At 41.6% G+C, this 27651-nt stretch overlaps 2 protein-coding genes across 2 annotated transcripts; one reads left to right on the forward strand and one right to left on the reverse strand.

Annotated features, from left to right (window-relative positions):
• Positions 1 to 33: 33 nt before the first annotated feature.
• On the forward strand, positions 34 to 19376 carry parpbp (PARP1 binding protein). The gene is made up of 11 exons (XM_082510457.1): positions 34 to 113; positions 1592 to 1747; positions 4971 to 5207; positions 5332 to 5436; positions 7813 to 7983; positions 8087 to 8241; positions 10725 to 10908; positions 11060 to 11241; positions 12374 to 12455; positions 17796 to 17979; positions 18549 to 19376. Exons 2-11 carry the CDS (start codon positions 1598 to 1600, stop codon positions 18860 to 18862), a joined length of 1764 nt encoding a protein of 587 aa, XP_082366583.1. The 5' UTR covers positions 34 to 113; positions 1592 to 1597; the 3' UTR covers positions 18863 to 19376.
• A 75-nt stretch (positions 19377 to 19451) lies between these two features.
• pmch (pro-melanin-concentrating hormone) lies at positions 19452 to 27651 on the reverse strand (the record flags this gene model as incomplete). The annotated part of the gene is made up of 4 exons (XM_082510661.1): positions 27422 to 27651; positions 23059 to 25766; positions 19603 to 19744; positions 19452 to 19501 (listed from the first exon to the last, which is right to left on the reverse strand). The coding sequence occupies exons 2-4, from the start codon at positions 23287 to 23289 to the stop codon at positions 19452 to 19454; spliced, it is 423 nt and encodes a 140-aa protein (XP_082366787.1). The 5' UTR covers positions 23290 to 25766; positions 27422 to 27651.

A 27651-nucleotide genomic window follows, 5' to 3' on the forward strand; every position in this document is an offset into this window, starting at 1 on the left:
TTGCTGAGAGGTGATTGGACAAAAAGGAACAACGTCATCGGCAATTTAAAATTTCAAAACAGCTGCTTTGTGTCGTGGCTGTGTGCTCTTGGAAGACTGCAGCAATTTAAGAGGTTTGCGTTGTTTAATCAGTCTTTTTTAATGTAAAGTGAATAAACGCTGTGTTGTATATATGTATGTAGTTGTAGATGTAAAATGTGGACACATTTTTGCTGTGAAATACTTACAAGTTATCGAAGGTGTTACATGCCACTGAGACCCTGTATGAAAATTAAGTCTTTAAATTAATTTCAGGTATGTCTTTCTGTATTTAAAGAACTATATGTATAAATTGGTTTTGAGGGTTTCTTTTTTTTTTTTTGCCAGTGACTTTTTCCTTTCTTGAAGGAAGCAATCAGTAACTTAAGGCCTTCGAATTCCCCTCAAGATATTCTTCCTTCTCGCCTTTTCAAGGAAGCTCTGTCGACTAAGGTTGTTCTGTTGCTTTAGTCACTTTACATTTGACTGCCGCCTTTGACACAGTTATTCATAACATTATTTTTATCCGACTTGACCATGTCGTTGGTCTTAAAGGCACAGTTTTATCTTTAAAGAGAGGTCTTTTTCTGTTGCTATTGGGAAATACTCCCCCTATTTGTTGTGGTGTGCCACCAGGGTCTGTTTTGTGTCTGTTTTGGATCCAACTCTCTGCTTTTTTTTTATACATGATACCTTTGGGATCCATTTTCAGGAAATACACATTCCCTTTCACTGTTATACTGATGACATCCAAATTTACTTCCCCTTGAAATTGTATGTCTCTGTCCCCCTTCACCTTCTGCTTAACTGCCTACATGATGTTAAAGAGTGGTTAAAACACAATTTTCTCGCCCTAAATGGAAATAGGACTGAAGTTATTGTTTTTGGAAGTCATGGCCCTTTTGGATAACTGATGCCCTTGGTCCTCTTGCTTGTCATCATTTCCACACTGTAAGAAATCTCGGCATGTTTTTAGATGGCTCTTTTAAATTAGAGAAGCAAGTGTCCACAGTTGTGAAATCGGTTTTTAATCAGTTACGTGAAATTGCGAAGCATCATCTTCCTCCTAAAGACCTAGAAAAATTTATTCATGCCTTCATCACCTCTAAACTGGACTACCGCAGTTTTCTCTATTTGGGTCGTCAACACTCATCTCTCCATTGCAGCAGCATTTTAGTCCAACAGGTGTTAGAATGTAGGTACACATCACTTCACATCACTTGCCATATGATATTCGTACTTCAGAATCTACACAGTCCTTCAAATCACACTTAAAACACATCTTTTATGTTGGCTTTTAAATCAAGTTCAGTTTAACATCAGGCTTGTTTTATGTTTTGTTTTTATGTTAATACATTGTCATTGCCTCATCTTATCTCTCTCTCTCTCTCGATAGATAGATAGATAGATAGATATGATAGATATAGATATGATAGATATAGATATATGATAGATATATATAAATATAAAATTTATTAATGTTTTCTCTTGTTCTTATTTAATTGTGAAGCACGTTGGTCAACTTTGTTGCATTTAAATGTGCGATAGAATTTTTTTGTTGCTTTTGTTTAAGGGAATAATGGAGGGTATAGGAGACCAACTCAAGCTGATGGTGAAAACCTTCAGGAGGGAGCGTCACCGGGTCTTACAGTCTGAGAGGACCACCATTCATGGAGCTGATGGCATGCTTATGGTGCTGCAGGTGGCCATGGCAGAAGTGAATAAAAAGGTAACCCTAACACCCTGAAAATACCACAGATTATTTGTATCTGTCCTCTCTCACCACCTCCATCAACCTCATCTGTGGCATTCCAGTTTCCCCCCTGCCTGCCAGCTCCATCTTTAGCAGCATCCTCTAATTTGCGCAGAGCTCAAAGGATATGAAAAGACAACACCAGGCACAGCCTGTAAGCCAGGCTGCCATCTGGCGAGTGATACAGGAGTATCAGCTGCCGAACTTCCAGGCGTCAGAGCAGTTTATCTCCTCAGGCTGTCATACTTCTGAATTCATCCTCTACACTCTACCACAAATAGTAGCTTTATTTTTATGTGCTTATTATTTATTAATTTGTGTATTTTTGTGAGCAACATAAGAGGCTGGTGTTGGATAATGATTGAAAACATGGAGATCTTAAATAACCCACCTTTCTGCACTCTTCCCTAACAGTCCCACTCAATCACAATCGTAGCATCTTTAACTCAGCTGCATCCAGCTGAGTGACTGTCTAAGCCACATGACATCTTCTAACCCTTCTCCTTATATTCTCATCCATCTCCTCCACCCTGCTGCTGCTTTGAACAGTTGACCACAAATATTCAAATTCATCTTCACCAACTCGTTCTCTGCTGTGCTCCTTTTTCTTTCACCTGCATGCACTTACTCTCAGTCTTACTGATTTGAACGCCTCTTCTCTAGGTGAGATCTCCTATCAGCCTGCTCCTTATTTTCACAAGCCACAAAAGTCACGCTTTGACCCAAAGTACCAGTCGAAAGGTTTTCAGACTGCGTAGCTGATGGGCTTTTTTCATGATTGCATCATTTTTGCACAAATAATACACAACATGTATCTTGATTTCTTCCACAGCTTTGTTGTTAGACCACAAGGAATACACAGAAACTACAAAAAAAGATTGGATGTAAAATGCAGTTTAAAATAGGTTTATTAAAATGCTGCAACACCACCTCAAAGTTACTCAGTTTTAAGTAATACGGTTCTGGACTTGATTCATTTATTCATACACTTTAAAATACTTTTACTGATCTGATTCATATCTATAAAGGACAGGTCACACAGATGACCCTTGATGCAGTCTCACCTCTACCTTGAAACCACCTATCCCACCTCATTGCCCTCATGTGTGCCATTTGCTGCTACTTAGTTCCTCATGCAGTAACTCACCTCCTCCCTCGCCACATGCTTTGACTAAATCCACAAAGTCTCAATGGGTCTACGTCTGACTTTCAAAGTGCTCTTTCCTGGCACGAGACCCTACTGCCACTCGCAAATCATCACCTCCATTCTTAATCGAGCTTCCACTACACTTTCCCATAATTTCATGCTGTGGCTGATCAGCTTTATTCCTCTGTAGTTTGGTCCCTTTATGCTTAAAAATGCCTATATATATATATATATATATATATATACAGATTTAAAAACAAATCCATCTAAAAGTAAAGTTAAAGTAGCTGAAATGCAGCAATTCTGATAGCCCAAGGTTTTCTGAAGTTATCAAACTTTGTCTAATGGTAAACCAATAACTTGCATTTTAGGCCCTTTATTTAACAAAAGGGTCAGGCTATCCAGTAACACTCTGAGAAATCTTAGAGCCATTTTATAACAGGATATATCCGTCGCTGCACATATTAAACAAATATGTAGGACTGTTTTCTTTAATCTGCACAATATTTGTTAAAAATAGAAACATCCTGTCTCAGACTGACGCTGAAAAATTAGTTCATTTATTGTCAAAGGAGCTTGCAAAGAAAAGCATCTGGACTTCTTTAAGTTGCTTGAAGACATTTCACCTCTCATCCGAGAAGCTTCTTCAGTTCTAAGGTCAAATGGTGCAGAGTCCCAGATTTAAACCTAGTGGGAGTGTCCCCCCACAGAGGGACAAAAGGACCCCCTGATGAGCCAAGGTGTGAAATTGGGTGTGGGTCCCAATCAGCCAGGGTTTCAGGTGAGCTCATTGTGAAACCTGGCCCCACCTTATCATACGAATTCCTGAGGTCAGATGGCCCAGGATGTGAGTCAGGGGGTCCTTTTGTCCCTCTGTGGGGGGACACTCCCACTAGGTTTAAATCTGGGACTCCCCACCATTTGACCTTAGAACTGAAGAAGCTTCTCGGATGAGAGGTGAAACGTCTTCAAGCAACTTAAAGAAGTCCAGACGCTTTTCTTTGCAAGCTCCTTTGACTACGATGACCTGGATGACTGAGAACCTTCACAGACACAGTTCATTTATTTAGTACTTCCAGACTGGAGTGTTGTATTCCTTCAATCTCATGCAGAGCCTTCAGCTTTCAGGCCCCTCCACTATGGAACCAGTTCTCAGTTTGGGTTCAGGAGACGGGCTCTGTTTTAAGAATAGGCTTCAAACTCTTACTTTTGATAATGATTTGGTAAAGCATGGTTATGGCTGCATCAGGTGAACCTGAATCAGTTGTTAGTTGAGCTGGTGTAGGCTCAGGCTTGTGTGGGACTTCCCATGATGCACTCTGCTGCATGGCATTAACTTTTGTCTTCTCTTTTTCTTTTTTTTCTGCCTCCCCAATTCATGGCAGATGGCTGCCCCTGTGTTAGCCTGGCTCAGCTGGAGTTTTCTTCCTGTTAAAAGGGAGTTCTTCCTTCCCACTGTCACAAATGCTTGCTTGCTTACGGGCAATCTCGTCTTTTTGGACGTTTCTGACACTTGCCAATATAAAGAGCTTTGAGTTGATTTATTGTGAGTTGGTGCTGGAAAATTAAAACTGAACTGAAACGTACTGTGACAGCAACCATGTTGTAAACCCAGCCTTTCACGCTTCACTCTCAGTCGCTCTGAGGATACTCATTTTTTTTTTTTAAATGTTAATGTTTCTGGACTCATTTAGGATAAAGTTGAATTTTGAAGGTGAGGCTAACGGCAGTTTCGAGCAACTGATGAATTTCCTCTTTCGCAAAATGGAAAATAAATGGAATTAAGGAGGAAAAATATACAGTGTGTCTGTTATCCGGTGTCGTAAAAGCGAGGCTGTGTGAGCCCATTTCACATCATCATCACGGCATAGTTCAATTGAACCATCAGGCCGACTGTCATCACGTCTATAACTGATGACATTACTGCAGGTTTCCGGGTGAGACCACTCATGGCTTATTTTTGGACGGCTGCAGAAGGTCTCTTTGCTTTTGAACTGATTGTTTCCAGGCTGTTTGTAATTGCACATGCTGCTTTCTCTCTTCCTGTGACAGCATGGCGGAGAGTTCAAAGTGGCTCTGAGTGATGTCCTGATGGCCTGGAAACACTTATTGTTAGACAAACTTCACCTGCTGCCCCCCAGCCCTGCACGCCTGGAGAACTATGATCTCATTGTGGAGGCATACGAGTCGTTCCTGAAACGCTCCAACACCATCGACCTGATTGATCTCCTCTTCATGTACAAACAGCTGAGGCTGGTGGACTCTGATCCAGAGGAGCCTGTGAGCCTGGTGAGCTGGTTGAAATCAGGCTGATGATGTTGATTGTGGATGATCACACTGGCTACACAGTTGGAGATAAGGCCAATCGGTTTATCCCCTCTCTCTCTCTGCTTTTGTAAATTCTTTTGCCAAGATCCAGCTGTTTGAGTTCCTATCGGGCAACGTGGAAGTCCCAGAGTTGCCAGTTTCCTCAGTCCCGTCAACCCCATCTGGTAAAGGCAGGTCCTGCAGCTCACAGGTAGGCCCAACTGTGTTTTTTCTGCTTCAGTGAAAGGTGCAACTTGTTTCATAAACTCCCACAAGAAATCCTTTATTTCCACTTTGCCTTCTGCCTTTGAATATTGTGTTTTAGTAATATGAAATGCTTCTCTCCTGCAGGCAGTAATCCATGCTTTTGCTTTCCCAGCCTTCAGTGTAATTTCTGTCTGGAATCCATCCTGCTCTTATTGACAGGAGCTCTATATCACATCACTCAGATTTAAGGGTGCAATGTGAATTCAATTACCAGGCAGATGTTTAAAACACGACACAGGAGCTTCTGTAACACAGTCTCTTTGCTGGTCTCTTCTGCCTCTTGCAAATTTATGGGGTTTTAGAGAGGAGGCTTGCTGTGCTGATGTAATTTTTTACTGGAGCGATGCCAGCTGCTGTTTGTAGCCGTTTTACTCGGGAACTAAAGCTACTTTCCAGTTTGGGCATTTCAGACCGAAGGTTTTTACTGAAGTAAATGTTGTTGCTGGTTTGCTTAGCAGAAGTAAAAACAGACACGGAGAGATTATCTGCTGTTTTAATATAAATAGGGAAATAAAAATAATTTGCCGCTGTCTTGTCTGGTTCCAGTAACTTCCTGGAGTCTCTGCTTTGTTTGGCTGCAGAATGGCAAACTAATACAGCAGATAACTCTCCATCAAATCCGTACATTTTTGTTTCAGTGATATCTCTAGACCCTTACCCCTAAACTAGTCATGGGAGGTGGTCTATTCCTGTTGAAAGAGAGTTCTTTCTCCTCGTTGTTGCCAAAATCATGTTCATAGGAGACCATCTGGTTGTTGGGATTTTCTGTCTATCACCTTACAATATAACTGATGGATGGTTTGTTTGGTCTTAAAACAATAAAAATAAAAAAACTGAGGTACTAATATAAGTTTTTGTTTTATTTCATTTTGCGTTTAAAATATTTCCTCCAGGTAGGTTTTTTTTTTTTTTGTTTGTTTGTTTTGTTTTTTTCAGCTTTAGTTTTTAATGTTAATTGTAGCCTTTCTTCTTAAACTATTGTAAGGTCAAGACAGGGGAGAGATTTATAAACATGATACCTAGCTGCCATCTATGATGTGGTGATTAACACAGTCACCTTACACCTAGAACATCCCCAGTTTGAAACAATGAGGAGACACAACTCTATGTGGCTCTATCTGGTATGGTCACTAATTGGGGAAACAAGGGAGCTGAAGGTTTAACTGTATCTATTAGGTGCCTGGTTTATTGATCGGGCTTGTTTCCAGTCTCCTTGGCACCAGCAGTCAGTAACCTTTTGAGGTTATTTAATTCAAAGGAAAGGATAAATATACATTGTGTAGTTATGTCTTCCAACAAACTACACTTATAATCTATTATAAATGCATAGGAGCGGGTGTGCAGCCACTGTCTTCCACCACCATATTTAAATACAGTGGCCAAGAAGGACACCTCCCTTCTGACCAATTGAGAAAAGTATGAATATAATATGAAACAGTATTCATATTTGTTCCTACTGTACCTCTGTTGCTTTTCAATTCTGCTACCAAATCACTAGAATGCGCTGATTTTTCTCTCTTCAAATTGACCCAAACCCTTCCAATCTATTTGAAGTAGAAGTTGCAGGAAATGTACTTGAGGAAACAATGGTACTGAGTTGGCTAATCACAGTTGTTTGAGGAGGGTTGACACAATGTGTAGTTACATCATGAGTTTTTCATCTGAAAAATGAAAGTAAACAAAACCCAAAATTTCCAAAGTGCTGGTTAAGCACTTGCATTAATGCCATGACGTTAACTGTTCATCCATCCATTCGCTTCCGCTTATCCTTTTCAGGGTCGCTGGAGCCTATCCCAGCTGTCATAGGGCGAAAGGCGGGGTACACCCTGGACAGGTCGCCAGTCTGTCGCAGGGCTAACACATAGGGACAGACAACCATTCACACTCACATTCACTCGCACATTCACACCTAGTGACAATTTGGATTAATCAATTAACCTATCCCCACAAGCTGCATGTCTTTGGACGGTGGGAGGAAGCCGTAGTACCCGGAGAGAACCCACACAAACACGGGGAGAACATGCAAACTCCACACAGAAAGACCCTGGCCTGATGGTGGAATTGAACTCAGGACCTTCTTGCTGTGCGGCAACAGTGCTAACCACCGTGCCACCGTGCTGCACTGTTCATTAACTGTTCATTAGCCTTTGAATGCCATAATACCAATGAGAGGATGCAACCAAAAATGCATCTCAAACACGTTACCCAGTTTAAGATTTAATAGACTTTCTGTTAGTTTCCCTTATAATCTTGGGGAACCGTTGACAGTTTATTAAAATGTAAAAATCTTTGGTCTTGTGTGTTTTCTATTTGTCTGTAGGTGAAAATGGCTGTGAGACGCGTTTTCTGCTCCTATCTGAATTTGCTGGTAAACACCAAGAACGACATTGCCATGGCGCTAATCCTCGACGTTCCCAGTCGCACTCTTGGACGACAGGCGTTTACTGACATCAAGCATGCTGCGCACAACAGCAACACTTCTCTGTTCTTGGTAAGAACACCCCCAGTCATTATGTGCTCAAGTAAATGAGAGTAATCCTCTCTGGTGCAACATCTGGGTCGTTCTCATGCTTTTGCTTTTTTTTTTTTTGCAGGCCGTGACGTCTTTTGTTAGGGCTCTCCAGCTTGGAGGGAAGGGCTATGCTCCAGCTGAATCTGACCCACTGAGAAAGCATGTCAAAGGCCTGTCTGACTTTGTCCAGTTTGTAGACAACCTGGAAGAAATACTGGGGGAGATCCCCGACCCAAGGTACACAGAACTGTTTGATCCAGGCTTCCACTTGCTCCCTGTCTTGCTGCTTAGTTTGACATACGCCTCCACCGTAGAGACAGAACTAAATGTAAATGTCAGGAAGTTGAGATGCACTCTATCACCTGAACTGGAAATTCTTTGTTTTCTAAAGAATTGAAGTCAAATTGCAATAGAAGTTATAAATACATCAGGCATCACTTAGATTTTCAACAACAGAAAAAACAAAATTGTTCGCTTTTTTTTTTCTCAACCATATAACTTTTTTTCAATTTTTTTTTAACTTGAGCTAGCAGCTTCACTTAGTTTCACATAATATCTAAATACCAACAGAACACGCTACTCTAGCTTTATCAAAACGCTGGAGTCTGAATAACATAGTTTTTAGTGCCTCTTAACCTATAAATTATCACACATTGGCTATCATCTCACACAAGATGAATTATGTTTCCTACTTTATGTTTACAGCTTGTAAGCTTAGCATAAGCATCTGCTTAGTTTAATGTTAATTACATTGTGAGGCTAGCTATATCACTTCATGTCATTCACACATATATAGTATATTTTTATGTAAGTAGCAGTTAATTAATAGTCTTCTTAATCAACATATTAACAACAAATGTTTTTGAAATCTAAATCTTTTGTACAAAGTGGGCATTGAAGTAAATGGGGTTTTTTTTTTTTTTTGTTGTTGTTGTTGTTTTTTTTGTCAAAAAGCTGTCTTTAATTATTTTTTCAGGTAATCATTTCTAGAACACCTTAAAAATCATGTAAAAGAATCTGTCATTTTTTCCTAGTTTACTGTAACACACATACTGTTGCGTGTTACTGTGTTAATGTTTAACCATGACTAAAAATGTTTGAATCATGCAATATAAGTAACAGATTTCTTTACTTTTATTGACCTGAGGGAACCCCGAAAAGGTTTTCAGTTTCAGATAAATACCTAATAATTTCAAATTGTTCTACAGTATTTAATAGCTTGTGCTTTTATAGTACACACACATGTATTTCATATCCAGAGTCATCCTAAGCTGATGAGGAGAATGCAGAGATTCCAAGAAAAGCTGAGCACCTGGCGGCAGCTGAAGTCAAGCACAGTGAAACTTGTGATTTATAATTGGATTGGATTTTTCTTTGAATTTCTCCACTTCAGTTCAGGTTAAATCCCGCTTCCTTTCTGGAGGAGCTGACTCAGTTCTTGTGAATTCAAGGATTTGGCAGTGCGCTGCTACGACTGGTGGGAATATTTGTAGCAGGGCGGATCAGACTGTGCTGAAATCACACCTGTGATCATAAAATCCACCTGTCCCCCCACTGCTTCTTATTATTTCCTCCCAAATCCCTGTAATGACTCCCATCTAAGCATGATAACATTTGGATTGCTAAAGCATGTTCATCTTTGCTACATCAAAGCCCATCTTTGTTAAATAACTTGTTCCCCGTGTGTTTGCTTCGCTCACTTTGATGAACTATCATCAAACCTAGAGCTCCACAGATCACTCTCTATACTGTTACAGATTATTTTAGATGTCAAAGCATCTGGCACCACAACAGAAGTGGCTATCACAAATAATTTAGCAGTTCAATCATGTGAGCTTTGAGCTGAAGCTGCAGAAGGAGCCTTTTGTAAGCAGTCCCAGTAGCAACGGCGGATTCGCTCGAGCCATAACAACACATGATGTTTGTGCAGTGCCGTGTTCAACTCTCGCTGCTCTTCTGAGGGTTCTCAGTTCACGCGGGTCGTTGAGAACTCCCGTCTGATGAGATGCTGATGAGCATGGCCAACGTGTCTTTCAGCAGGCAGTGCCTTTACGCTCTCAGTGGAGTACCGTATTTCCTCATACAAACACCTTCTGTGGCGAGTTCAGGGCCCCTTGTTCAGCGAACATCTGTTTTCCCAAATGATTCTGTTACTGAGGCGCGCTCGCTCCCTCGCATCAGAGCCGGGTCAGGTTTGGACCACCGCCTCGCCACCAAAACATTTTGGTGCACTTGACTGTTTGAAACTTACATAAGTGATATGTTGCTATGATTTTTGGACATACTGTGGAGACAAACACGGATCAACACCCCCCCTCCCAACTGCGACATAAAGAGGAAAATCAGACCGGAGTGCAGTGACCATGTAACTGTTATAACTGTTAACATTGGCAAAACTCTGCTATAGTGAAATAAAGCTCTACTGGATGTTAATGCTGAAACAATTACTCTGAGCCCTGAAATTCAGTGTCCAATTAATTGAAAGTGAAGAAGCAGTATATCTTTTAAAGACATTCAGACTAAAGCCCCGGCTTTTCTGCGAGAGCGTTATTCATGCTGGCAAATGTTGGCTGAACTCTTGAAGACTGTTTACTCCATCCAGATGAAAACCACTGTGTGTCCCGCATAAGAAAGAATCTGCTCCTTTCCAAAGTTATTCAGCGTTTCTTCTCTTCCTGTAGCTCATTTCTTGTTCCCTTGTCACTTTGTTGACTTCCCAGTGTATGTGGAGCCAGGCTGGTGACCGCCATCAGGGCGGTGTTGGTGAAGGGTCGCAGCAGCGGAGATGCCGTGTACGCTGCTGCTGAGGAGACTGCACAGGAGCTAAAGGAGAGGATCTGCCAGCTACACCAGATCCAGAAGCAGTCTGCTAATGGAAGCGGGACAGGGATAAGTCCTGCAAGGGTAATGTATAACCTCTGCTTTCAGCCAGCTGGCTCCACTCTGGGCTTTTCCTTCTCGCCACAAGTCCATACATTGAACCCACTTCATGTTTCACTGTCTGTTCACCATCTGGCAGAGCTGTGACTGTAGTTATGTTGGTCTTCACCCCCAGCCAAAAGTGTATGCAGTCAATCACGCTACAGCATACGGAGGTCGTGACACTGTGAAGGTGCTGATGGCGCTGCTGGATGAAGAAGCCCTGACTCCTCCGTGTCAAAGCAAAGCCGACCTGCTGTCCGAGGATCAGCCCGTCCTCGGTGGAGCAGAGGGGACCTGCGTCCTCACGCTGTTCAGGTTGGTTCCTGTTAATTCTGCAGTTCACTCAAAATCTGATATCTGCATTTTCAGTTGGTTAAAATAAATATTAAGGCTACATTTGGCAAAATTAAGAATTAAAGCAGGCCTGACTTACTGCATTATGTGATGACCTCTAGAAGAAAGGTTATAATAGTAAAATAAAAGTAAATTTAGGGGAGTTTGACTAATAGTGGGTTTTAAGGTCAACCAAAAAATTGCTTTTAAAGAAGTGAAACAAAAATACAATATCAATTTATCTAGTTTTAATTTTTAATATTTGATTGTCTTATCCAAATATTAGATTTCTAGTGGTGCAGTACCCAAATTTCATGAAGTGACTGTTACCATTTCCTTCAGTGCCATGTGCAAACACAGTAAAGAGCGCTTACATTATATAACACTGTAATAGAGCAAAATCACTACTTTGTATTTATTAATTTTTCTATGTTAAACTGGAACTTCATCGTGTTCACAGCCTCGTCGGATTAATTCGAGTTAAATGAACTTGTAGTTTACTGTCTGCCTTAATATGATGGGCAAGTTCTTGGAAGATGTTGCTGGTCTTCTTATAATATTTTGTATGGGTTATTGATCCCAAGAGTCCAAATATGTGAGTTTCTTTCCAAAGCAATACCATCACTTGAGTTCTTTTTCCTCAGTTCTTTGTCAGTGACACAATAATGCCAAAGGAGAGAATAATTATATTTGTGATTAGTTTGTTGCAGTAAACTCTGAATCTGAGTCTGAAACCAGTAAAGACTTTTTTCACTACCACAGGGTTCAGTGAGAGTGGGAATCCCCCTGAAATATAAAATAGGCCAACATGGATCTGTGCGACTTTCCTCTGAAACCGTATGGAGGAAAATCCTCCCACATCACAGTGGAACAATTTATCTGCTCTGAAATAAAAATAATACAGCCACTGGTTGTGTTTGTGGCTACAGGGGCGGGTGACACTGTACGGCTAATGCTAGTGAAAACATCTTTACATGGTGAGAGTTTTAAAGGGAGAACGTTGTTTGAAGAAATAGCAGGCAGATTTCTCGGTTACTGTGGCCATGTAAGCTTGTAGCTTTTTTAATTTATTGAAAAATTTTCTTTGCTTCTCGCTGTGGCTCTCTCTCCTCAGATCCCCTGAAGTGTCTACTGGATGTTCTCCAGAACCCCTAAAGAACAGAGTCCAGAGCCGACTAGACCTGCTCAAACCCAAGGTAACGTGGGCCCCTTTGTCCAAGAGCCCCAAATCCTAAATATGAACCTCTCCAAACTGAATCAGATGTCCAAACATTGAAAATAATGTCTTTATATCCTGTAATTTCTTCCTGGTTTTATATTATTTATTTGCTTAGCTGAAGCTCTCATCTTAACTGACTTCCACTCTTCCCGTTTGCACAGCTGGGTTTTAGCTCTTAGTGTTGGTTCGAGCGTGCTGAAAAAGTTATGTATGGGGCATTCAAACCAGTAACCTGTTAACAGTGCCTGTTTTCTTGGAAAATCCTCTTTTCTGGCACCTACCTAGCATCACTAAAATTTACAAAAATTTTTATCCCGTATAAACTGAAACGGGTCAGTGAGACCATAAATTCACAAGGAAAGTGTTTAGAGACTTTGGCAAAGGGCAGTTGTCCCACAGAATGTCCCATCTGAAGTCTTTTATGGCGATAAGAGTCGAATTTGAGTGTTTACGTTAAACGTTTCTCTGGTTCACTCGCTTCAGTCACACAAGCATTACATTATGACCTCCTGCCTAATATCGCGTTGGCCCCTTTTTGCTGCCAAAACGGCCCTGAACTGTCAAGGTATGGACTCCACTAGACTCCTGAAGGTGTGCTCTGGTATCTAGCATGGATGGCAAGATGTTGTACGTTAGCTGTTAACTACAGATCCTTTAAGTCCTGTAAGTTGGATCAGGTGGTGGGGGAGGACGCTGGACAGACCCGGTGCACCTAAACGCGTAGTGACGGTGTGCTGGGAACGTCTAGCAGAGGCCCCAGTCCATGAGATCTTCAACGCACACCTCCGGCAGAGCTTCATTGCATTCCGAGGCAGAGTGGGGACATTGAGTCTGAATGGACCATGTTCAGCATCTCCATTGCCGAAGCTGCTGCATTGAGCTGCGGCCGCAAGGTGGTTGGTGTGTGTCATGGTGGTAACCCCCGAACCAAATGGTGGACACCAGAGGTGAAGGGAGCCACCAGGCTCAAGAAGGAGTCCTATCGGGCTTGGTTAGCCTGTGGGACTTCGGAGGCAGCTGACAGGTACCGACAGGCCAAGCGGAATGCAGCTCGGACAGTGGCTGAAGCAAAAACTCGGGTGTGGGAGGAGTTCGGAGAGGCCATGGAAAAAGACTTTCGGACTGCCTCGAAGAGATTCTGGCAAACCGTCAGGCGTCTCAGGAGGGGAAAGCGGTGCTCTACCTGCACTGTGTATAGTGCTGGCGGAGCGCTGCTGACTTCGACTGAGAAAATTGTCAGGTGGTGGAAGGAATACTTCGAGGACTTCCTTAATCCCACTGACACGTCTTCCGAGGAGGAAGCAGAGTCTGGGGATGAGGGGAATGACCCGCCAATTTCCGGGGGCAAGGTCAGTAAGGCAGTTAAACAACTCCTTGGTGGCAGAGCCCCTGGTGTGGATGAGGTCCGCCCAGAGTTCCTGAAGGCTCTGGACGTTGTAGGGCTGTTCTGGTTGACACGGCTCTACAATGCTGCGTGGAGATCAGGGGCAGTACCTGTGGACTGGCAGACCGGGGTGGTGGTCCCCATCTTTAAGAAGGGGGACCAGAGGGTGTGTTCCAACTACAGGGGGATCACACTCCTCAGCCTCCCTGGGAACGTCTATGCCAGGGTGCTGGAAAGGAGAGTTCGTCCGCTAGTCGAACCTCGGATACAGGAGGAACAATGCGGTTTTTGTCCTGATTCGCGGAACACTGGACCAGCTCTTTATCCTCTTAAGGATACTTGAGGGTGCATGGGAGTTTGCCCAACCAGTCTACATGTGTTTTGTGGACTTGGAGAAGGCATTCGACCGTGTCCCTCGGGGTGTCCTGTGGGAGGTGCGCCGGGAGTATGGGGTGTCTGGCCCATTGCTACGGGCCATTCGATCACTATACAACTGTTGCAAGAGCTTGGTTCACACGCCGGTTCGATCCCCGGGCTCTCTGTCCTGATTGTTGTGTCCTTGGGCAAGACACTTTACCTACCGCCTACTGGCGTTGGCCAGAGGGGCCGATGGCGCGATATGGCAGCCTCACTTCTGTCAGTCTGCCCCAGGGCAGCTGTGGCTACAACTGTAGCTGCCTCCACCAGTGTGTGAATGTGAGAGTGAATGAATAGTAGCATTGTAAAGCGCTTTGGGTGCCTTGAAAAGCGCTATATAAATCCAATCCATTATTATTATTATTATTATTATTATTATTATTATTATTGCCGGCAATAAGTCTGACTCATTCCCGGTGGGTGATGGGCTCCGCCAGGGCTGCCCTTTGTCACAGATTCTGTTCGTAATTTTTATGGACAGGATTTCTAGGTGCAGCCAAGTGGCGGAGGGCTTTCACTTCGGTGGCCTCAGAATCTCATCTCTGCTTTTCGTGGATGATGTGGTTCTGTTGGCTTCATCGGGTGATGGCCTCCAGCTCGCACTGGAACGGTTCGCAGCCGAGTGTGAAGCAGCGAGAATGAGGATCAGCACCTCCAAATCTGAGGCCATGGTTCTCAACCGGAAAAGGGTGGATTGCCCACTCCGGGTCAGGGATGAGTTCCTGCCCCAAGTAGAGGAGTTCAAGTATCTCGAGGTCTTGTTCGCCAGTGATGAGAGATGCAGATGCTGCACCAGTCTGTCTTGGTGAAGAGAGAGCTGAGTGTAAAAGCAAAGCTCTCAATTTACCGGTCGATCTACGTCCCTACCCTCACCTATGGCCACGAGCTGTGGGTAGTGACTGAAAGAACGAGATTGTGGATACAAGCGGCAGAAATGAGCTGGTCTCTCCCTTAGAGATAGGACACTTTACATCTTAAATTCTAGTGTGTTGTTTGTCCTTCTTTCTGGTCTCAATTAGGGCTGCACCTCCATGAGCCTGATTCTGCCTGAGGTTTCTTCCTGTCAAAAGGGAGTTTTTCCTTCCCACTGTGGCCAAAGTGCTTGCTCATAGGGAATCAAGATTGTTGGTGGTTTTCTGTTTTGTTTGTATTATTGTCTTTCCCTTAAAATATTGCTTTATATTTTAAGGGTAAAGAGTGTGACTGTTGTTATGAGTTACACTGAATGAAATGTAATACTTGGATCAAATTGCTAAGATATGCTATTTTCTGAAACTGAAAATTAATTGTAGCAACAAAAAAAAGACAACTTATTTCTCAGAATATACCGGTAATGCCATTTTATTTTTCTTGTGGTGGTAAGAGGTATTTTTAGGGTAGTGCTGCTGCATCACCCAGCTCTAGATTGCAAGCTATTATCCTTTAAGCAAACATGAAGTGTGAAGCACTTATTAGAAGATGTATGCTAGACACATTTTGTGAAATAGCTCCTTTATTTGATTGTGCTACCAGATGTCATTTTAGCTCCCCACAATCTGGCTGCCTTCCTGTTTGAGTGCGCTGTAATGGTCCCTGGGCAGCTCACCGCTTCCTGAACTCGGTGAGCGGAAGCTTTCTGCATCAATTTCACTTTGAAGATGCCATATCAGTCGCGTAACTCGACTAGCAAGGGAAACTTGAAAGGTTATTGTTTCCTGTTGTCTGCTAAATGACTTTATCCTAGACTTCTCCAGCGGTTTCATCATGCACTGACGTCAACCGGCACACACAGAGATGGACAGATTTAGTTTCTGCTTTTGGGTTGTTTCCAGGTCTTTTTCTTTTCTTTTCCTCCTCTTTCTTCCTTCCACTATTACCACAGATGATCAAAACATTGAAAAACACGAGAAAAACTCCTGCTTCCTCTGTGACACAAGTAACGATGTTCAAATGAGGTGCATTCACCTTTAGCTATATATTCATTTTATTTTATATATAGCTCTGGTTCCGCTGCACCTGCTACTGCTTTGTTCTCACTTCTACAAAAGCAGATGTCAGAACACAAAGCTGCAGAAATGGCTTGCACCTGCTTTTTAAAATGCTATCAGGAATGTCTCGGTCAGGTGTCGGGTCAGACGTAGGTTATTTCAGGACAGTTGTGTTCGGAGGAATGAGGGCTATGTGACCACAAGGTGCCATGTCAGGCTTCCACCTGTTGTAATTGGATTAGTTGTTCTCTGTGGGTCATAGTTTGGCCGTGCAGCTCTTCCATCCCCTTCCATCTTCTTTAGGTTTTATTAGCATGCAACCAGTAGCTCCGTTACTGAAGTGTGCCTCGGTGCTGGGGTTTCTGTTGTTTTAGGTCCTCTTTAAAGAAGTTCTTTTGAGAAGCACAAAGGCTTTGATCCCCTTTGTGCTCCGCGGACCCACCAAGCTTTGCTCTCTCACATTTCTTCTCCTTACTGTGGCCCATTGGCCTGAAGGGTGAAATCCCTGGATTGTGATAATCCCAAGCAGGCGTACATCAAACAGTGGATGAAAAGCTGTGGATCTGTGTGTGCCCCTGGGCTGGGATTGTAGGCTTCAATATCATTCACTTTGTTATAGAAACTTGGCTGTTGGGTTTTTTGTTTTGTTTTTTTGTTTTTTAAAGGATGTGGTAATTGATAGGAGCAATGCACAGTATATCAGTTGGCTAGAAAAGAAAATCTCATCTTTCTCATTTCTGGGATTTCAGCAACATATTAAACTTTTAGTTGTTCAAAAAACCCCAACATAAAACATGCTTTAAAAGCCAGGAATCTTATCCCCTAATTAAAAACCATACCCTTTTATTGTTTTTGTTATTGAAAGATCTGAGCAACTATTGGATGGATTACAATGACCTAATAATGGTAATTGATGCTAATGACTTTAGTGATCCCCATACTTTTCACACATTGTGTTTTTTCTGGCTCTGAGTCACGTTTTTCGGGGCTACTTCAGACGTAAGCATGACTGTTTTGTGGTACCTTATTTGACAGAAATTGACGCATTTTCTTGATGATAAAAAGAAAAGTCTATTACACTTGAGTACATGAAACCCCACTCAACAAAAGTGGTTTAAAAAAATAAAACTTTATTGCAGCGCTGGTAATTTTCCTTTAGCTCCAGAGAAAACCTCTTTGAGATGTGCCAAAAATTCTTCTGATTTAACACCACAGAAGTTGTGCTTTCTGTGAAATGTCTTGACTGCCGTTGGTTGGATTTCCACGAATTTTAGTGCAGATATGCATGTTCCCTTTTAGGTTTGGCCTATAATACATTTGATTACAATATCAGAGCAAGGAAAGAAAGTAGTTTGTGTACTTCAGTGCTAATTAGCAGATCCAGCTGCTGAAACTCGCTGGGCAGGAGTGGAAAAGTACTTAAAAGGGTCTTTGTTTCAAAACGCCAAAAGAAAGAGCCAGAAAAATCTCGGCCACCTGCCCTCAGTTGTTGATACTGATCACCAGTCGCCATATCAGCTGGATTTCAGTTGTTTTGCATTTATTCCAGGTCCGAGAGAGAGTCATCCGATCCCAGTTCGCCTGCACTTACAATGACGAAGAGCTCCCTCTCAACCGTGTGCTGGACTTCCCGAGCACTAGCCAGGTTCCCACTTGCGTGCACCCACCCAAAGCTAAAACCACCACATCTGTGAATGATGGGTGCAGCTCTGATGTGGAAGACTCAACAAAAGGTAAAAGTTTATGTTATTTTTCTTTACAAGCTACACCCCCTACCCCACCACCATCTTTTATTTTTTTGTACTCAGCAACATGTCAAATGTCAGAACAAGACGTGCTGCATTTTATCTGCTGGAACAGACTTCTGTTTCCTCTGACGGCACACAGCTGGACCGAGGCCCAGGCTCACCTTCTCAGCTCCGGCCTTGGAGCCTTCTCAGTCCCAGTTGTGGGACTGGTACTTACAACTTGCTGTTAAATTAATTCCCATTCTATAAAACCTCCTCACCCCCACATCTGTCGTAAAAAAACAAAACACACACACACACAGTCTTGTACAGACTTTTTGCCCATTTCCCCCTTCTGCTTTTTGTTCCGTGGGAATTCAGGCTCTGCTCCATCAGGTTAACATGACAAATGTTGAAATTCAGGTTCAGAGAATAAACACACAGCCTGCTTCAACTAGCAGCTAACGTAAGCAATTTCGTCACAACATTTTTCCCTTTCCCCCCTACCAACTTGTCACACTTACTTTTGCTTTTTAATTATTTATTTCATTTTTGTTTTTCTTTTACATTTGCAGCCAAGTCCTCTGAATGTACAAATAAGGCACGGGGTGAGATACAGCGGGGGGCTGCTCTCGAGCAAAGAAGTGGAAATGCCCCAAAACAAGGTGCAAGCCTGGTTAATGGAAAGGGAACTGGCTTTCAGATGCAAAGCAGGGGTAACAAGAGAAAGCAGCTGGACCAACACGGTGGATCTGAAAATGAGCCTCCGGAGAAGAAACAGCCAACTCGCACATCAGTCAAAATGCCTGGCAAAAATGGCAGCAAGGCCTTGAGTAAGAAGAAGCTCATAGCTGGACAAGGGAAGCTGACCAGTTTCTTCAGAGTCTAACCAGTGTTTGCACTAACGATGACACAATAAGGACTTTTCTATCAGATATTTATATGAAGCAGCTGAAGCTTGTGTACTACGAGTATACTCCAGCTTGGGCTGCCATTTAGAATCATTTGTCATCTTGTTTAACCTCGAGTATTTTATATATACACACACGGTAAAATATCACGTGATCTTTAGTGACTTAGTGATTGCTGTTAAGAGTTAAATATTTTTATGCTAAGCTACACTGAGGCTTCGTATGAAATGTGCACAACAGTGTTATTTAACTCTTTCTGAAAATGTCACTAAAATGTCCAACATTGTTAGGCGAAAAGCAAGCTGGTCATTGCACTTTATCACTAATCAATTTTAAAATGAGTCTAATAACGCCTTCTTGGAAATAAAATGTATATCGTCACTGCTAGTATGTAAATTTTTACCTTTCAATTATTTTCAAGATTCTACCATTTACATCCACTCTTTAAACACACAGCTTGCAATTGTTAATAAACTTTTATTTTGTTTTCCATGTTTGTCTGCTTTATTTCCTACAAGTAAATTAATCTTCTTATACCATACAGGAGGAAACATTCACTGACGTCGCTCATGCTTCCCAGCAGGGCCGGTACACTCTTCCAATCATACATCGCAGCACTAGGTTAGGAAAGGAAACCACATAGAGCAGTTGAGTTTATATGGCATTTTTTTTTTTTTAAGTTTATTTTCCAAGAAATGCTGGTTTTCCATATGCTTACCGTCAAGGTCGGTATCTCTGCGATCTATCTTCACGCTGTACTCGGCAGGAGTGTGGCTCAGGCTTCGATCTGCGAGGAGAGGAAGGCTCCGAGTGAAGGCCGGGTTCAGCCCTCGAACACTGTGCCCTTTCAGCCTTGCATCCTGAAAAACATCATATTGATCAGTGATTACATGTGACACCCGGAGCCCACACACACACATTCCCGTACTGTAGGATGTGAACTCTGGATGGTCAGGTTGCAGGAACAGCTTTTAAAGATTATCCTTTTTACTTGTAGTACAGGTGTTGGATCTGCTTTTACCAGCTGATCCAAGCCACAAGAACCCCAAATGGAAGAAATGTGTTCCCTCATTTTTTACTATATCACAGTGGCCCGTTTTCTTCCACAGCTCCGGTTCGCCCAGATGTCTTTGTCTCCATCATGGCTGCCTGTTTCCCATTACCACAGAGATAACCACCCTGTTCATAACACACAAGACGCAGTCTGCAGATAAACCTTTTACACATCGCAGCTAAACATTTGGGGGAAACACTGATATATCGTCATTCTTCCCACTGAGAGTCCAATAAATCTTTATAGGCTTGTGATCATTTGACCTTTTCGCTTAATAGTATTTCCCAGTTTTCCAGTGTTGCCGTAAAATATTTTTATAGATTTATGTGAAGTATTGACTTAACAGTAGAAGCGAGGACGGTGGCCAATTGAAAGGGGTCAAGTATTCAGTCACAGGATGGAGATAATGTGCTCTTTGTTGTTGAACTATGGTTAGCTGAGGTTGTTATGAAAAAAAATCTCATACAATGAAGATTTATGAGGCATGACCGTCACTGGCAGAACAGTGTTAGGCTGAATGACAGTGGATAGTTTGCTGTTAAGTTAATTTGATCCAAAAAAGAATCAAAATCGCTGGTTATAATTTTCTTTAAGCACTAATTATAGTGCTTACCCTAGGGGTGTCAAACATAAGGCCTGGGCGCCAGAATATATCCAGCCCACTGTGAATGAATGAAAACGTTATATTTTCTATTTACAGGACAGTCTGTGCAATGAACTTCCATAACTTTTTTTTTGTCATTTTACACATTTAGCACATAGTTTCACAGGTCCACTCTACTTTATATCAAAGTGGGCTCGGTATGTGGCCCCCAATGTCAAGTGAGCTTGACATCCCTGTTCAGGAGAGTGTAAGACTATGTTTAGGTGGGGATTCGAAGCAAGGTTGGTCTTTGGTTAAATAGCCTTTTAGTATTGTGAAAAGTGGACCTTTAATTGTTTTTTCCATATTTTCTGTGGGTGTTTGTAAAAAAATAAAATAAAATAAAAATGAGGGGCAGCAATCAAAAGAAAGCTAGCTTAAACAGTTGGGGAAAAGGGCTGCAATGGATGTACGTAGTATGTACATGGGTATTTTGGCCTTTTGTCAACAACGAAAATTTAGATTTTTTTCTTGCAACATCAATGGTGTGGAACTTTACCTCCTTTTCTAATGTCAGACAGTGTAGTGCATTATTTATTGACTTTTGACTGGCCAACTTTTCTTCTCGGTTAGTGTTATATGCCTACCTCTTGCTTTTCCATATTCTTGACAGACCTTGAGGTAATATTTTTCATTTTCATTTCAAAGGAGCTATTCCCTTGTGTGGATATAGCCTCACGTGCGCAGCTTTTTAAGCAGTATTTTGAACTGTGAGCAACTCTAGTCAACTTCAAGAATAAAAATGAACTATACCTAATAATAATAATAATACGTTATATTTGAGGGCGCCTTTCTAATACCCAAGGTCACCTTACAAAGAGAAGAAAATATCAATTCATTATTTCCAAACCAAAAATCAGCATATATCAGTCTCTTGTCCATAGATTCACTCAGAAATACTGTCTCAGATGAACATAAAACAACACTGATTTTGCAATATTAGTAATTACATTCCAGGAAGAGTGTGTTTTTGTTACAAGCTCCTTTGTTTTGTGGGGACTTTTGGGAAAATTAGAATCCTTTATGGGAACAGTGTGGAAGCAGGGGTGTCAAACTTTTTTTTTTTTTTTTTTTTAAATAGGACAGGGGGAAAGAATGAAAGAAAGAGGGGGAGAGGAAGAAAGAAAACCAAAGGGGAGAAGAGACGGTGAGAAGGGGGGGAAGAGAGAAAAAAAAAACAAAAAAAAAAAACAAAAAAAACTCCTGGGTCACCTGTATGGAGAGAAAGAAAAACAAAAAAAACAGGGGAGACAGCAAACAACAAAGAGCAACATAATAAAAAAAAAAAAAAAGCACCATCACAATAAACTAGCTAGTCATAGATATCAGTAGTTACTAAATAATAAACGATATTGTGCAGCACGCAAGATAGACAGCACACAGTGTGCTTTGAGGCAGCAGCCAAGAAATATACATATATATATAGTGAGAGAGAGATAAGATTTTAAGTTTTAAAGCATTTCTTATTCAACAGGGCCACCTGTACAGGCTTTTATTCTACATCAAAGTACTTGACAATTACCTACACAGTTATAGTTTTATATAAGTTTTTTCATAATCCAATATAAAAATTTCTGGATATTTTTTACAAGAATTAATGAATGCTTTCTCCTTTATAATTACAGAACAGTCTGGTAATTTTAGCTACCAGAACTTTTGCTGTAATTTTACACATTTATTTTTTACAATACAAGCACAAAGAGTCAGGCTGCCACAACAGCTTTTATTTTCCATGTAGAAAAACTAAGACGTGTAGTTGAAATTGCACTTCTTTTCCTTAAATTAAGGTATCTCGGGCATAAAACATGTAGTTAAAACTATATGAAATTTCACTGGTCTCCCCCACTTCAGATCAAACTGGACTGTATTTGGCCCACACTGTAAAATTAGTTTGTTACTTCAAAGGCGCATGGACATCTGCTCAGGTTTAAGTTCCAGCAGCACTTGTACTACAAAGAACTACTTTAATACTTCTTAATAAGAGTTACTGGACCTTCAACCAATTCAGAATCCTTTATAACATAACCATAATGACTGACACCTGATTATTATCAGGATCAGCGTAGTAAAAATTATTGTATATATTGTATATTGAGTACAATTCAAATATATTACTGTAAGAAAAATGTTCTTTCTTCAGTTTAAATCAATTTTGTTTATATAGTGCAAAATCCCTTCAAGGCATTATATACTTTATATTCAAAGGCATAGACCCCTACAATAATACAATCAAACGAACCCCTTTGAAGCCAAGCAGTTGACAACAATGAGGAGGAAAAACACTCTTTTCATACAGAAAGAAGCCTCCAGTAGAACCAGGTTCTGGGAGGGGCAGCCATCCGCCCACACCATTTGGGGTTCAGGGGAAAAGGAAAAGAAATGGGAGATCTTGTCTCCACTGTGCGATAACAATAAAGGCTAAAAAGTCGCAACAAAAAGGAATAACATTAATGCATGATGAAAGTTGCAACACTTACCGAGATGATGATTGTTGGGTTCCCATCTTCATCCCTGATTCGGCGCTGCCTGAACACCGGTGGGATCACAGCGGGCTCAGAGATCGACTCGTCACCCAGTATCAAACCCAGGCTGTCTTCTTCTGTTGTACCATCCTCTGCATTAGTTGCAGGCATGGCTACGGTGACTGAGTGGCTGCTCAGCTCAGTGAAAAGCAGCAGAGTTAAGAAGACAGAGTAGACAGAGATCATGGTATCTACAATGTTTATTTCTTAAGACTTTCGCCAGTTGAGCCTTGCCTTAACAACTGGTATGATTGGACTTTAAGCTGCTTTATATATTGAGGGAGAGAGCATTTTGCTGCCAGCTCACAATTGTTTAATGTACAAAATCATCATCATGTCTCCCACAGGGACACATCAACGTATAAGATCAAAGGTCACAGGAGATGTGGTATAAGTCCATTAACAGGGAAGCAAAAGGTGACAAACTTCATTTAGTACATTTAAAGATTTGGCGAATTAAGGTTATTAAAGATGGGGAAACATGGTGTGCTATAATTTTAACCACATTAAAGAACTCGGGGAAAGAAGGCTCATAGAGGGTCAAAGGGTAGGAACTGATTCAAATCTGTCCCTTCAAAATCCGCTTGTTGAAATTAACCCAGCAGGTGATAAGATGGAGACTTGCTGCAGTAAGAAACACAACTCACACAGGGAGTCTTTCAGAGGTATCAGTGACTTAACAAGATCCCCATCAACAAGGTGCTGTCGCCTCCAGACTCAGGTAAAAAGGCACCTACTTAGATTATTTGTCTGGTATCGCCAATCACTATTATACCTTCTTGCCAAGACTTTGAATAGAAGAAGTCTGTTAGTTGAACTTGGCTCAAAGACGGAAAATAGGCTGAAATGGCTAGCATATTCTGTTTGATGAAAACAAAAGTCATGTCAGCTTATCTAAAAGTCACAAATTTAACAATATATCTCTTTTGTAAATTCTGGAGGAGGGGTTCATCTTATTTATAAGGAGACTAAACCCACAGGTTGCTTGTGCAAGCTCTTATTACAAGTTTTATTTAAAGTTATGTTTTTGTGGCCTCGTTAACTGGTGCGAGTACAGTGTGTTCTGATGTGGTCACTTTTACATGGTTTTGAGCCAGGTTGGTCATTTTATCTTACAATTTAAAAGGAGAACATTTTTAGGCAAACCACATAGTTTATGTTCCTTAATCTAACCAAAAAAGTCCAATTAAATGGCAAGTGAAAGTTTATCTTAAAAGAGGTTGAGCTCAAGCCTCCTAGTTAACCTGGGTTAGGGTTAGCATTCTTCTTCTGTTGCCTCTATATCACCAGCCAAGTGAAAGCAATTCTCTTTGTTGTTTAAAGAATGTTTATATTGGTTGTTTTGAAGCTATATTTAAAAAAAAAACCCCACCCCAATCTGATTGTTTTGCTTGAAGACGGGTTTTTTAATCAATGCTTTTCCAGTAGTTCTGGGAATCGGGAGTACACCTCTTAAATCAAGATTGCAAGTGCCTCAAGAACTATTTGCTGGGTTTCCATGTAATCTTGTGCAGGCATGTGGCTTCTGGAAAACTGATTCTTCTGATTTTGGTGACATTTGACAGAGCAAGCATGCAAACAGCTCTCTGCGACCGTGGCTCAGGGGGTTGGGAAGCGTATCTGTAACTGGAAGGTCGCCGGTTCGGTCCCTGGGCTCTCTGTCCTGGTCGTTGTGTCCTTGGGCAAGACACTTCACTTACCGCCTACTGGTGTTGGCCAGAGGGGCCGATGGCGCGATATGGCAGCCTCGCTTCTGTCAGTCTGCCCCAGGGCAGCTGTGGCTACAACCGTAGCTGCCTCCACCAGTGTGTGAATGCGAGAGTGAATGAATAGTGGCATTGTAAAGCGCTTTGGGTGCCTTGAAAAGCGCTATATAAATCCAATCCATTATTATTATTGTAGAAGTCACTAAAGGGGTCCTTTCACACCTTATTGTTTACTTGTTGCCTTCAAGGTTTCCAGTTGATGCAAACCAAAATTACAGATGTGAGGCACCCCTACGAACAAAGACCTTAACCTTGGTCCAACAAAAAATGGTGGTTGTGGTATAAAATATGGTGTTCAGAAGGTTTTGATGTTCACACAAATCAGAGAAAGTTAAAATAGTTAAAGTAGTCTGTGGTTTGAAAATGTTGTCATGGTCCTGTACTGTTCAGGGGATTTTCCCCATGCTTTTTACTGACTTAGCTCTTTAGGTAAAGGATGGGTTTAACCTGTAGATGGAGTCTCCTGTTCATGCCCATTCCTTGACCTGTTCCTCATCTCCTATCTTGAACTTAAAGACCAACTAAAACATCCGATCTCTGCCATATTTTTGTCAATAGTAGAGCAGCATTCAGGCTTCTCTATGGCTCCTGTAATTTCCAAAGTTCCCCCCTGTGCTAACGTCTTTGATATCTTGTTCCGTAGTTGCCCCTGAAAAGCTGAAGAGTTCACTTTCTGCCTGTATCACTTACCTCTTTCTTTCATGCTGATCTGGCTCATTTGGAAAGTCTTAGTTAAGTACTCACCTCTCAAACCCACCTGCTCGTCCATCCTCCAGTCGTTCCACCCTGTTGCTCTCACTTTGGACTCTTGAAGTAAAAACTCACTCTTCCAAAGTCATAAAAATCATTAACTGTTGTGTTTTGGGTCATGCTTTATAATCCGCCAGTTACTGTTGCCTATAAAGATCATGGTACATGTAAATAGTCCATCCATCCATCCATCCATTTTCTTTACCTTATCTGTACTGTAGTGACAGCTGGCTAAGTAGTGTCCTTTTGACAAACAACATTTTCCAGTCTTCTGGTAGTTCCCAAAGGAAATCCCAGACTTTTTTAAGATATATAACTCCATGGAGTTCTGTGTCTGCCCTGGATGTCCCCCTATGTGGGTGAAACAACTCAACCTATTTTAATTAATGCTAGGTTTTCTCCAGGGTAAAAAAGGAGCCAAGGTATTAAAATACATTCCTACAATATGATAAAAAGTAAGCCGAATGATAAAGAAAGAACAGTGCTATACAAAAGGCCAAGAAAAGGAATCCTTTGCTTCACTTGTTGCCGTTCATTCAAACGCCAATCCGGTCGTTAAGTCTGACGTCACTAGCCGTGTCTGGGCCTAAACTCCGCTGCAGGTCCATATATCAAACGATCACTATGGCATTACTGAGAGTTGAAACACTGTCTAAAGTCTTTCATCTTTAATAAAATGATCAGCGTTCTGCTCTACCAGGTGTAACAATTGTGTTTAACATCCAGGCATCCACGAAAACGGAATTTATGACATTTAACGGAGTTAGAAGTTAGCAGGAAGTTAGCTCGCTAGCTTCTATCGAAATACAATATAGCATGTCCTGACTGCGGGGTTTTGGAAACAAATTAAAACAGCTGTTATCACTTCCAACATAAATGAAGACAGAAAACTAAACAGCAGTGACGTTTGTAGGTTTACTGAAGTTTGGCTAGCTGGTATATAATGATGTGCTACGTGACCGCTAGCGACACAGCTATGTTAGCATAATATAAACAAGCTAACTTTTTTCCACTCGATAAAAGTTAACATGAGTGTTCTCGGTGGTCAGGAACAAATGTAATCGCATGGCAGGATGCTGTAAAAGGACCAAACTTCAGCCAGGAGACCAACTGAGATAATCCATCCACAATACAAGGTTAGTCATTCATATACTGCTGCATGGGCTGGGCTGTAGTTACATCCTAAGGTTTTAAATACTGAGCTTAAATAAATGATTAGCGGTAATAAAAGCCGAGGGAGGTCAACAGTGATCACTGACTGTTTTAGGAGCTTTTTGAGATTAAATAGAAGAAAATACAAAACATTAAACATGTTAACAACACAAAAGCCATATTAAACACAGGCTACTTTAGGCCCGGAAGTAGGATTCGTCATGTCATCACTTAACGACCGGATAGAAGGCAAGTGGCCAAATTGACAAAACGCTGATGTCATACTTTAAGGTGTAAATAGGTCATTTGTGAGAATGAAAACAGCTGGGTTAGCTGTTTTCACTCTTTATGCTAAGCTAAGCTAACCAGCTGCTGGCGGTAGCTTTGTATTTACCATACTAATCAGAGTAGTGTCAGGTGTTAGTGGGGTCTTCTCATCTAACTCTCATCAAGAACGCAAATAAGCGACCTGTCAAACTTTTTGTTTAAAGGAGAATTTGATCTGCAATAGCCCTGTGATCAAGCCTCCAGGCCGTTTGATCACGAGCTCTCACACCAAGGTGCTGACCATCAGCTGACAATAAAGGCGGAGGCAAGCAAAAATGTTGACATAACGCCTGGTAGGCTTCTTCTCAGCTCAAAGGGCTTACCTTATTAATATCACAGGAGCCGTGGAGCAGGGAATGGAGAACCAGGACATGAATAATAGCGATTGAACTCAGCTGAAGTGATTTTACTTGGAGCGGTCAGCCTTTATTTTGTAAGTATTATTGTTGGAGGGCGAGGACTTCTACTGAAGGACTGAACTTGTCCACAGGGGCACGGCCGTTCCAGCAGAAGCACAACTGAACTTGTGAGCTTCGTGCTCTGTTGTTGTAAC

The sequence above is a fragment of the Aulonocara stuartgranti genome (genome assembly GCF_965226115.1).
Source record: "Aulonocara stuartgranti genome assembly, chromosome: 17".
NCBI classification, from domain to species: Eukaryota; Metazoa; Chordata; class Actinopteri; order Cichliformes; family Cichlidae; genus Aulonocara; species Aulonocara stuartgranti.